This window comes from Heptranchias perlo, chromosome 25 (genome assembly GCF_035084215.1).
Source record: "Heptranchias perlo isolate sHepPer1 chromosome 25, sHepPer1.hap1, whole genome shotgun sequence".
Lineage (NCBI taxonomy): Eukaryota > Metazoa > Chordata > Chondrichthyes > Hexanchiformes > Hexanchidae > Heptranchias > Heptranchias perlo.
The window spans coordinates 7,699,185-7,712,556 of record NC_090349.1 but is presented as its reverse complement, the minus strand read 5'-3'; the positions used below and the strand labels follow the sequence as shown (position 1 = coordinate 7,712,556).

At 41.9% G+C, this 13,372-nt stretch overlaps 1 protein-coding gene across 3 annotated transcripts in view; it reads right to left on the bottom strand.

The window, feature by feature from the left end:
- Positions 1-2,268: 2,268 nt before the first annotated feature.
- rab36 (RAB36, member RAS oncogene family) overlaps positions 2,269-13,372 on the bottom strand; it is a 77,956-nt gene continuing 66,852 nt past the window's right edge. For all 3 annotated transcript variants that reach the window (XM_068005524.1, XM_068005522.1, XM_068005523.1), the window contains exons 10-11: positions 8,180-8,299; positions 2,269-6,062 (exon numbers count right to left, since the gene is read on the bottom strand). In XM_068005524.1, the coding sequence (XP_067861625.1) occupies positions 5,998-6,062; positions 8,180-8,299 (185 nt within the window). In that variant the 3' untranslated portion in view covers positions 2,269-5,997. The remainder of the gene's footprint in view (positions 6,063-8,179; positions 8,300-13,372) is intronic.

Below are 13,372 nucleotides of genomic sequence, written 5' to 3'. Positions count from 1 at the left end.
ATGTCAAAACAGCTGTCTGGACTGCACTGTGCAAAGTTTACCACACAGTAAAGATTAGGTTGTCTAGACAGCCCCAAGACCATCCAAACCTTTCTAATGTGTGAAATTACTTACTGTAGTCATTCTTTGAATGTAGGTTGATCTCCTAATATACCAGCACCAAGTTGCGGAAGGGAAAAAGAAGAATTTCACTGGGATTTTGCCCCTTTAGTAGTTTCATACCTTATAAGGAACATACAGTTGTGAAGGTTTTCTCTACCCTAGCTGTACACATAGGGCTCATTCCAGAACTATACCTCAGTTCTTCTGAAAGAAGCCAAGTCAGAGAACTAAGGTGTAAATGTAAAACTTTACATGTAGAGACTATCTAAGGCTACATGATGGCTGCAGTGCAATGGAACAAGGGGAAATTGGTAAAATACCAAGGGCTCGATATTTACACCCCCACAATGGGTGGGAGGGGGTCGGGGGAGGGGCAATTAAAAAGCGAAATAAGCGAAACACAACCCCAACCCGTCCGCACTTGCCTGCCGCCTTTCATACGCCGGTGGATATCAGAGCGTTCGAGAGTCCCACTGTGGAGAGGTAGGACGCTTAATTTAACATATTTAAAATCGGGCTCCCACAGTGTAATTGGAGCCAGATTTGAAATTTACTGCTGCTGTAGGGGTTTCCCAAGGCTCAGGAAACTCAGCAGTGAAATCGAGGCAGGAGCTGCCATCTCCACAAATTAAGTGCCTCTTTCAGCACTCCTTATGGGCCAGGAATTGCAGGAGTGCTCCCCCCCAAACGTCGGCAGCCGATCTCCCCCGAGCCTCGATTGCCGATGAGAAGGTCAAATGAAACCCAGGGCCTAGAGGTGAAAGGACATCATGACACCAGCCTTCTAGAATTCCCATTTATAGACCACGAGTTACCATTAAATAAATACATAAATTGTTACTTAATATATTTACAGTGATTATGCCATAATCTTTAATCAGTGTGACAGTCTACATTCAGAGACATGGCTGTTGACATCACCATGACAACAAGCTCCTGACGGTAAAGACAAAAAATGAAACGCAGATTGAAAACTGTTCCCATTGATTCCAAGCCAACATGTATATCTGTCTGTATTAGAGGTTTGACTACATCCATAAAGTGTAAAAAGTATTTTAAAAACCCAATCATTTAATTTCATCCATTTTTCTGACCTGAGCTGAAAGTTTACGAGGACCTTTCAATCTGCAAACTTCCTTCATCAAACAGCAATTGAACTCCCAGTGACCTCAGCTTGTGTTTACTTAAAGCAAATTGAACTTTGTGGGTGTAAAATGACAGCCACCTTAAACACAGACCCACTTTAGCAGCAGAACTGTGTATTACATGGTGTAATGCTCCAGTCATTATAAAAAAAGTGCATCATTATCCAACTTACTGTGAGCAACACCATGGGAGATCTCTTGCATGCTATAAAAATTCATGGATACCTGGGATCTGCTGTGGACCCAGCCACCATTTGATATTTCTAATAGGAATTTCAGTCAGTGGCAACATTACAATTTTATTGAGGAGTTCAAACATCTCAATGAGACACTGCCTTATAATCACTCTCATGTATCTATTATTCATTGTCCATCATAATCATTGGTGTCATTGAACAGGTATGAATGCTGCATGTAAGAAATTCCTGTCGCTTTGCAAACAAGACTCTGGGTGGGTGGAGGGGTGAGTAACTCACCCACTGTGGTAGAAAACAGGCACGGGCTATTTTAACTCCCGAGCTTCATTAACGCGCCTCCGGTCCAGAAGGTGGCGGGAAGCAGCTGCTAGCCTCCAGAAAGTCGGACAGCTCTTGGCCGTCTGCAGGCACACTAAGGGGGTAGGAAAGGATCCTAGAGCAGGGGAGGCCTAAACCTTCCTTGTGGATCCTTGAGAAGCACTCCTGCTCTTCATGGCCCCACAAAGGGAAGTGTAAAGCTTACCTTTTGTGGCCTCTTCTTCTTCCCGGTAGGTCCTGACTGGCCTTCACCTGGCACAGGCCGGAGTCGGGGCCTGATGATGTCATGCGACCCCAATCTGCATATTTAACTGAACCCGCTGGCTTTAGGTGGGCGGCTTAGCCACCCGTCCATAGGCCTGAGTGAATATCGCAATCGGCGGGATCTGGGCAGTGTAATCTGGTTCCCGCCAGCTGGTTGGTGTTAAAATCTCCAACTTCAAAAAAACTAATTGTTTGGACATCAAAGCCAACACTTAACATGGAAATAAATCAATTACAAAGGGTTCCAGCCATGTTGAATTTAATTCAGTATTTCCTTTCTATTATAGCAGTGCAAACTAGTGCTAAATTAAGAGAAATACATAATTTGCATAAACCAAACTGGATATAGCATAAATTCATAACTAGGCAAAATGAATATAGTTCCAGTTACACCATAAGCCTTGGAGAACCACAAGTGAAAATGGACAAGTCCAGCAGATGAATGGTCACTGAACACAGCACAAGACTGTTATACTTTGTGGTACAAAACTTATGGCAGCAATTCAGATTATTTTGTTATGGATTATTTTGTTAAAAAAAAAGGCACCTTCTTGATTTCTCAGGAAGGAGAATAAGCGGAAAACCTATGTATCATTTTTATCACGATGCTGTCACATGCAAGTGAAACTATGACACTTTGATAGCTCAATGACACAAGTTAACTGGTCCAATAAAAAATAAACTTTTCAACAGAGACAAATACCTGTGAATGATCGATACTTTGATGTAGATGTGAACATTTGTAATCCTGGTTTATTTTCCCTTCCATAGCCCAAGATACTGAGGCCAATGTTAATGCCCAACTGCTGCCTTAGCAGACATCAGCTAACTCAGCACAGACTGGGATCCAGTCTGAATAGCTTAACGCTACACCAGGTGTTATTTTTAACCCATTAGACCCGGAGTGTCCAACCTGCAGCTCCCAAGTCCTGGCAATCCAGCCTTTGAAGCCCAGGAAACTCCATGCTATTTGTGTTCTTATTTCTTACTCACTGGTTTGTCCTGATTGAATTTTGTGGGTATATCCTGAATCAAAACATCAACATCTGTTTCATCAGCAACTTGAGACATATACAAATTAATAGGAACATGGCTTTAAAATTCTCAAGTAGCCCATGAGGCTCCGTGGTGTGCATCCATGTAGACAAAAGCTTGGACACTGCTAGATTATGAGGAAGTTAAACTTTCATACATTTATCATAGAATGACTACAGTACAGGAGGCCATTCAGCCCATCGAGCCCGTACATTTAGGTTTATTACCTTGGGCATAAACAGAACACAACATGGAACAGGTTTTATTTCACTGTGAACGAGATCTTCACAACTCAACGATAAATGAAACATATTTATCATGTTGTCTCCATCTCAAGGACGGCCCACTGATTCCTTTGTATCTCTTGATTACACCCCACTACTTAAAAGCATTGCTGAAAAAGTGCAATGTGTACGAATTATAGTAGATTGGCACATTAAAGGTGCTTTTACATTACATAAGTGCTACCAACAAGAAAAAAAGACTTGCATTTATATAGCACCTTTCACAACTTCAGAGCGTTCCAAAGCACTTTACAGCTAATGAAGTACTTTTTTGAAGTGTAATCACTGTTGTAATGTAGGAAACGCAGCAGCCAATTTTCACACAGCAAGGTCTCACAAACAGCAATGAGATAAGTGACCAGATAATCTGTTTTTAATGATGTTAATTGAGGGAAAATATTGGCCAGGACACCAGAGAAAACTTTCCTGCTCCTCTTCAAAATAGTGCCATGGGATCTTTTACATCTACCTGAGAGGGCAGACAGGGCCTCTGTTTCCTGTCTCATCTGAAAGACAGTGCAGCACTCCTTCAGTACTGCACTGGAGTGTCAGCCTAGATTTTGTGCTCAAGTCTCTGGAGTGGGAAACCACAACCTTCTGACTCAGGGGCGAGAGTGATCCCGACTGAGCTACTGCTGATACAATGGAGAAAGATGCAGTCACCCATGTCGGCCACATTTCACAGTGTAAACAAGCCCAGCTCCCTCATCCCGGCAGCAATTTAGACTCATGAAAATGTGAGTCTACAATTTGGTGTTGGGTCATTTGAAGCAATGTAAACACAGGGAGACAGCCCCGCGCTGGTTTGTTGCCTGTGGGGCCCAGCGCCCCTATGTGGACTAGTTCCCTAACCTGGGGGAGAAAGTGGGAGGGGGCCCATGGACGTCCTTCTCCTAAAACTGGATCTGGTTCAAGTGTGAACATAAAAGTGGTTTCAGCTATTATTTGGTTTGAGTAGAAGAGTAAGTTTTCAGATGTGTTGGAATACAATATGAACTGAGTTAAAGAATGTATGGGATTGGGGGTGTAGGGCACCTCCTAATATTGTGGAATCATAGGAATTTCAGCACAGAAGGCCATTTGGCCCCTTGTGTTAGTGCTAGCTCCATCTTACTGATATCTACTCTAATTCTATTTCCCTGCACTTTCCCCCTATTCTGTACACTGTATAGGTCTACAATCCAACAAAGTGGGCAGAAAGAATCTGTTTCCCTTTAAGAAAACCTGTTACCTTTGAATTTAGCATCAATCAAATCAGTCCGGGGACATTGGTAGCAACATGGTGAGAGAGTATTGGGTGATGAACTGGGAGACCAGAGTTCAAATCCAGTCTCAAATCACATTTTTACTCAGGCTTCCCCTTGGAAAGTTTGGCAGTCTCAGTGGGGCATTTATAGGAAGAGCCCAAGGAGGGAAGGAGTTGAACAAGCTTATGGCTGTTGTCCCATCTGCCTGATCAAGCAGCACAACATTAATGTGGAGGGTGGGTGTGCAGGAGGGGTAACACTGTTGCAAGTAGAATATTGCAGTATGTGATTAAATCAAAGCAGCAGTCATACTTCAGGTTTATTGCTAGCCAGGGTTCTACACTCTCATATGATTTCAACATATTTTTTCTGTCTAAGTTAAAAAAAAGTTCCATGCTTCCAACAAAGCCATTCTTAATTCAGTTACTAGGCCCAAGAGCAAATCAAAGCTACCCTGCCCATCCAGGTTTCTCCCTCCCTTCTTTACTGAAGTATCTGGGTTCCACTTAAGTTCTCCCAGATGCAATGGTCAAGATTGGGATTTACCATTGAAAGGAAAATGGCATAAACCTGTGACTAGATCTGCAGTCAGAGACATCAGCCACTAACATGCTGCATTCTCTTGCTGGTTCTAAACTCAAAGCACACTTAGTACACATAACATGAAATTCCTAAAACACTCAGTACATTTGATAGACAACAGAAACTCCATGCCAGAACTGGCATTTAGAATTAGGATTGTTCGATATTTATTGTCCCATAGGCCACTGAGGCCTTCACCTCAGGTTGTCAATGTTCACTTGTCTTTCGTACCAAAAAAATGCTCGTGATCCCTCCCCATCCTCAGAGCATTTTTGGATCTTGCCCAGTAAAATAATCTTGTCAATGATTAAAAACAGTACATTTACAAAGATTACACAAACATCTCAATTTAGCAAAATCATTACTGTTTCATAAAAGGGCAATTTCAATAAAATGATTTATTACAGACTTCAGGTTACACTGAAGTGACCTTTGACATGAGTGACATTAGTAACTAAATAAACCTTAATCCACATTAATAGATAACTGATCATCAGTGGCATTTGTCTCAAACAGTTTTGCTTTATACATCTTTATTAAATAGTTAGATTTCTTCCTTTATCTCAGACGTCAACAATAACCTTTTTAAAGGCCCACTTTAGCCCTGGACTCTGTTTCTGTTTCAAAATCTCATCTTGGTTTCTGGCATTTCCAGCCATCCCCAGATTTTTCTACTTATATAAATCACAGGTATTGCGTGTTCAGAATCATCGGAACCCAACTGGACATCAGACTGCAGTCAATGCATTGTTTAAATCCACAACCTCTTTGACTAATCTCCCATGAGATTCATGCAATGTTACAAAGCACTGGATACTGAATTTCAACAACAGCCAGTGGTGGAGTTTGTCCCGTTTCCTGAGTGCTCGGCTGTCGTTCTATCCATGCCTGTATTTTTAAAAGGGAAAAAAAATGTTCATAAATTTGCAATGGACATTTTATGTTATTTCCTCTTTAATGTAAACTTGGGAGTCATTATTGTATTTTGTCCCCACTTTAGATCCACCTGCCCACTGTGCACCATTTACTGCTCCCAGGCCTCTGCAATGCTTATGAACTGTCCTCTATGGGCTGTTTTAAGTCAGAAGAGGGGATTTGCTTTTTCATTATTTTCCCTACCCTGCTCCTCCCCCCCCCCCCCCCCCAAACTTTGGCTGGTGTCAAAGAAGAGCCTAGTCTGCAATTTGTATTTTATTGACAGTGATGGCTACAATCCCGAGCCCTGCCGCTTCATGGCAGTGTCTGCCACTACACCACAATCATTACTGAAATCCCGTAACTCAGAGAATGTCTCAAAGATTAATCGGTGACGTCAGTTACCTGCCAAACCACAACTAAAATTATAGCTCCAAAACAAATCCTCACTAGATTATTGAGCCTGTGCAGAAGAAGAATTTGAAAAATCTGCTCAACCTTACAGTTAAAAGGAAATCATTTCACAGACTGTTAGCATAAAATCTGGGCCTTCAAATTACGCTGTGTGAATATTAATGTACATAAACACGCTGATATTCACCCGGTGCAATCTGAAGGACCTGGTGTATTGTATAAAAGCTAAATGTGCTTTTATTTCTCCAGCTTGAAAAAAACAATTTATAGCATTGTCCAAGTCACACCCGCTGGTCATAAATTCCTGCAGGAACAAGTGACTTATTTACCAGGCCCCTCAGTGGTTCTCCTGGTCTCCTGTCATAACTACGGCGGGAGGCTGGCTGGCAGGACCCCCAGAGGAACGGCGTAAACGGCCAAAGTTACAAAGGAGGCCGGGAGGACCACCATGGAATCCCAATGCCCAGGTTACATGGTATCAGCTCATTGGCCAGGTAAATGTGTCCTCCTCGCTATCGCTGGTATCAGATTTAATGGCCATCTCTACACCCCCCCCCACCCCACCAACTTCATCTCCACTGAACATTTTAACTGCTCATTAGAGACTGCACCAAACAGGTCAAACTGACTGGCATCAATGTTCATTGGATAAGATTTGCATTCATTTGAAACAAGCTTCGGCTTCCTCCCATTTGAACTTATGGGCCTCCTGGAAAATGGCTGTACATTGTCTCCAGCTACACTCCACCCTCAGAATACAGACTTTCAGAGACAAGTATGTTGATTATTGTGAATTATCTGCTATTCTTATCTTATAATCTAACGTGAAAAAATATGGAAACCAATATCAAGCATCCTTTACAACAAAGCTAGTCTCCACCCTACAAGGAGGTTGGGGGTGAGTCATCTAGATACCTCAAACAGAGCCAAGCCAACATGTAATAGAACTCAAACAAATGCATCGAACTGCCATTAGAGACAGGTGATCATTGACAATAGAAAAATATTTTATGAATTCTCTTAGTTAACCATCAAAAAAGGCCATACAATCAGTAACAATGGATTTTGGAATGAAAGCAGTATTAAAGGTATACTTATCCTCTGTGTAGTAACTGGACTGATTTATTGAATACCTTCCCTAGATTCAACTATTAGCAATTCAGAAACAGTTCTGCCATGTTGAAGACACCATCACATGTCCTTTAAACTGGCTCACTGTTTTAACAACAGACTTGCATATCATCAGGCCTGCCATTTCTCCATGTGTCAAAGTCTCCCTCCTGCTATGGCCAAGGTCAGGAAGTAGTCTGTTTCCCAGACGGAAGAAGAAGGGGTGGGGAAGAAATGAAATTTCGTATTTATTTTGTGTGCCTGATTTGCTTTAAATAAAGCTTTCGGTGAATCATCGCAAACTACTCCCGGGCACTGGTGGCTGGCAGCAGGAAGATAAAGCTGTCTACCCAGTCTCTGAACCAGGAGCTGTGCACGGTGACCAAAAAAAAGAGGAAAATAAGAGTGTATTTTTAAGTGAGGCAGTGAGAGAGAAGAATTCTTAGCCTGGGCTAATTTGCCTTCCCAGCTAATGATCAGAACTTTCAATTGGTGTAAAATTAGAAACAGAAACCTCAGAACACATTTGTTGTGCAAAACCGCTCTTCACTCCAATGAACACTTACGGATGGTGCTCCCCTCACCGATCCTCGCAGAGGGCAAGTCATTTTTTTCCAACTCTTTCAGCAAAGATGCTTCAAATGCCAGGGCCGCCACTCTGAAGAAGAATTCCCTCACATTTTCACCTGTGGGCAGAATGTACCACAACTTTCATTCCAATAAGATGTTCTGCCAATTTCATCTTGACCTCTCCCCTGCCTGGTTCAGGTTGTGCCGATTCTCTCAAGTCTTTAATTACCTTGCTTTTGTCAGCCACAGTAGTTTATAAAATTACATTACAATTCCAGGCATCTCATATACTTTTAAGTTCACAAGCTGCAAATGCAGATTAAACTATTATTTTCACCAGTTGACGGCAAAAACATAGGTTAATTCCACCTTAAACAATGTACTAATACTGCTACTACTACATTCCCACCAGTCAGCTCAGCAGCGACGATGGGGCTGAATGAATTTGATCCATTATTGTCAGATCTGAACTAGCCTGACCACTTCAGTCATCTGTATCCCTTTCTGTGACAAGTCACTCGACTATCCAGCGCTTCCTTGGTCTCACTCGGCTTCTTGGTCCATGTACCTGTGTGCAGGACCATGAAAGGTATTCTAGCTGTTTCTATTCTTGAAACCTGCCCAAAGCATCACAGCGGGCTTTCTTGGATCTTCTGTATAAGTGTAGTTTCTGGTCCAAGCCATGTTCATAGAATCTTACAGCACAGAAGGCGGCGATTAACCCATCGTGCCTCTGCCGGCTCTTTGAAAGAGCTGTCCAATGCCCAACTCTCCTGTTCTTTCCCTATAGTCCTGCAAACGTCTCTTCATCTCCCCTCTGAGTCTTTTGCCAAATACCTTAGCGAAGTAAGTATAGACACCACTGTGTCAGCCAATGAGTTGGAGGCAGGGCGGGACTTACAGCAAACAGTCTATTTAAACAGATTCTTTACGCACTGCAGCAAACAGAGCTCATGACCGAAATTACAGCAAAGTCTCCTGATTAGGATTATTTCTCCAGCAAAATGCAGTGAGTGGAGGATAGCTGCATAATACAAATTATGTGCATAAAATCAATCCCAATCACTTACAACAGATGTCAATCATCTCCATTCTGGCCAGGACTTGTGGTGTCACTATATGCAGCCTTACCTTAAATCTGTGTCCTCTGTTTACTGACCCTCCTGCCATTGCAAACAGTTTCTACTTAATTACCCTATCAAAATCCTTCATAATTTGAAACACCTCTATTAAATCTCCCCTTAACCTTCTCTGCTCCAAGTAGAACAATCCAAACTTCTCCAGTCTCTACATAGCTGAAGTCCCTCATCCCTGGTACCATTCTAGTAAATCTCCTCTGCACCCTCTTCAAGGCCTTGACAACCTTCCTAAAGTGTGGTGCCCAGAATTGGACAATACTCTAGCTGAGATCTAACCAGTGATTTATAAAGATTTAGCATTACTTCCTTACTTTTGTACTCTATGCCTCTATTTATAATGCCCAGGATCCCGTATGCTTTTTAAAAAAAAACAGCCTTATTATATTATTCTTGATTCTTTGCATCCTGGCTACTCCAAGTATTCCTCTCAACCAACTCATCTCGGCTGTTAGTGTCTTTTGTTCATCAACTCTTATCTTCGTTTTAACCAAAAGATCTTTAGCCTTCCGTATCCTGCTTAATCTTCCAAAAGCAGCAGAAGCAAGTCCAATCCTTCTTTTGATGTCTTCTTCACAACTCCCATTCTCTGACCCTAACCCATCAAGGTATACAAATTTTTATACCTGTTCAACTACATCCCCTCCCACTATAATGTGTACATCTTCCTGATACTTCCCAAATGACATGAGCTTTGTCTTCTTCAATCCGGCAAAACAGGGTCCCAAATCATTGAAATAATGAGACAAAATAAAATGTAACGGAGAAGCCAGGCACACCCACAGCAGTGGCAGATTGATAGAGCGATACTGGCAGGAATCCAGCATTCACGCTCACTGAATGACTTGAAAAGCACAGGGCTTACAATACACCAGGGAGAAAAATGTTTAGTGACAGAATGCTCTGCTGGGGAGCAAATTATCCAATTACTGAGAACTGGCCATTTAATTTGTGAATGTCTCTTGCTGCTTTCATAACGGGCACATTACATTTTCCACCCCTACGTCTGTTCAAATTACTCTCTGTAAAAATTAACTTGTTTCCTTGAAAAATATTTATTCAGGCAAAACGCCAGTTAATATTTTCTTCTGGCTGCTATCCATGAGATTACAAATCAGGAGAGGGTGGCATTTTGTAATGTGGGGCAGGTGGGACTGCACCACTACATTTGGGAAGGGATCAGGAAGACCCTTGGAGTGCAGGACTGAGGGGTGGAATTGCGGGGTGGGGGGGCTGTGGGGAGTGGCTTGTTGTAAGAACATAAGAAATAGAAGCAGAAGTAGGCCATAAAGCCCCTCAAGCCTGCTCCGCCATTCAATAAGTTCACGGCTGATCTTCTACCTCAACTCCACTATCCCGCCCTATCCCCATGTCCCTTCATTCCCTTAGTGTTCAAATATCCATCGATCTCAGTCTTGAATATACTCAATGACTGAGCATCCACATCCCTCTTGGGTAAAGAAGGCCCAAGGTTCATAATCCTGAGTGAAGAAATTTTTCTTCATCTCGGTCCTAAATGGCCGACCCCTGAGACGATGACCTCTAGTTCTAGACTCTCCAGCCAGGGGAAACAACTTCTCAGCATCTACCCGTCAAGCCTTCAAACGTTTAAAATTCTTAGTGAGATCACCTCTCAATCTTCTAAACTTCAGAGAATATAGGCCCATTCTACTCAATCTTTTCTCATAGGACAACCCTCTCATTCCAGGAATCAATTTAGTGAACCTTTGTTGCACCCCCTCTAAGACAAGTTTATCCTTCCTGAGGTAAGGAGACCCAAACTGTACACAGTACTCCAGGTGTGGTCTCCCTAGAGCCCTACATAATTGCAGCAAGACTTTCTTGCTCTTATACTGTAACCCCCTTGCAATAAAGGCGAACATACCATTTGCCTTCCTAATTGCTTGCTGTACCTGCATGTTAGCTTTCTGTGATTCATGTACAAGGACACCCAAATCTCTCTGAATACCAACATTTTTTACTCTCTCACCTTTTAAAAAATATTCTGCTTTTCTATTCTTCCTACCAAAGTGGATAATTTCACATTTCCCTACATTATTCTCCATTTGCCACCTTCTTGCCCACTCCCATAACCCGTCTACACTCCTTTGCAGACTCTTTGTGTCCTCCTCACAGCTTACTTTTCCACCTAGCTTTGTATCGTCAGCAAACTTGGATACATTACACTCGGTCTCCTCATCTAAGTCATTGATATAGATTATAAATAGCTGAGGCCCAAGCACTGATCCTTGCGGCACCCGACTAGTTACAACCTGCCAACCCGAAAATGACCCATTTATTCCTACTCTCTGTTTTTTGTCCATTGACCAATCCTCAATCCACTTTAATATATTATCCCCAATCCCATGAATCCTAATCTTGTGTAACAGCCTCTTATGTGGCACTTTATCAAATGCCTTTTGAAAATCCAAATATACTATATCCACTGGTCCTCCCCTTATCTACCCTGCTAGTTACATCCTCAAAAAACTCTAATAGATTGGTCAAACATGATTTTCCTTTCATAAAACAGTGTTGACTCTGCCTAATCATATTATGATTTTCTAAGTGCCCTGTTACTACATCCTTAATAATAGATTCTAGCATTTTCCCTACTACTAATGTCAGGCTAACTGGCCTGTAGTTCCCTGTTTTCTCTCTCCCTCCTTTCTTGAATAGCAGGGACCGATCTAGAATCTAGGGAATTCTGGAAGATCAAAATCAATGTATCCACTATCTCTGCAGCCAACTCTTTTAAAACCCTAGGATGCGGGCCATCAGGTCCAGGGGATTTGTCGGCTTTTAGTCCCATTAATTTCTCCAGTACTTTTTCTTTACTAATCTTAATTACTTTAAGTTCCTCACTCTCATTGGACACTTGGTTCCCCACTATTTCCGGTATGTTTTTTGTGTCTTCCACTGTGAAGACAGATACAAAATATTTGTTTAACGTCTCTGCTATTTCCTTATTCCCCATTATACTTTCTCCTGTCTCTGCCTCTAAGGGATCCATGTTTACTTTTGTTAATCTCTTCCTACATACTTGTAGAAGCTAATACAATCTGTTTTTATATTTCTTGCTAGTTTACTCTCATATTCAGTTTTCTCCCTCTTTATCAATTTCTTGATCATCCTTTGCTGATTTCGAAAACCCTCCCAATCCTCAGGCTTACTACTCTTTTTGGCAACATTGTAAACCTCTTCTTTTAATCTAATACTGTCCTTAACTTCTCTAGTTAGCCACAGTTGGATCATTTTTCGCGTAGTTTTTATTCCTCAAGGGAATGTATATTTGTTGAGAATTATGAATTATTTCTTTAAATATTCACCATTGCTTATCTACCGTCATATCCTTTAATCTAATTTCCCAATCTACATTAGCCAACTCGCCCCTCATACCTACGTAATTGGCTTTGTTTAAATTTAAGACTCTAGTTTCGGACTTAACCACATCACTCTCAAAGGCAATATGAAATTCTATCATATGATCACTCAGCCCCAGAGGACCCTTAACTATAAGATTACTAATTAACCCTGTCTCATTACACAACATTAGATCTAAAATAGCCTGTTCCCTAGTTGGTTCCTCAACAGTGTTCTAGAAAACTGTCTCGAATGCATTGCATGAACTCGTCCTCCAAACTACTTTTGCCAATTTGGTTTTCCCAATTTATAGGAAGATTAAACTCTCCCTCGATTATTGCATTACCCTTGTTACAAGCTCCTCTAATTTCCTGATTTATACTCTGTCTAATACTAACTCCTGATAGGGGGCCTATAAACTCCTCCAACCAGTGTTTTCTGCCCCTTGCTATTTCTCAGCTCCACCCATATTGATTTGACATCCTGATTTTCTGAGCTAAGATCCTTTCTCACTACTGCCTTCATCTCATTTGTTGAGGATCCACCTCCCATCCCCCCCTCCCTGCCCCCTGGGGGTCCCAGAACATAGGATGGCTACTGCCTTTATCTAATTTATTCAGGATCCACCTCCCATCCCGGGGTCCCAGAATATAGGATGGCTATGGTCCAGGACACCAGTCCGTCCAGGGA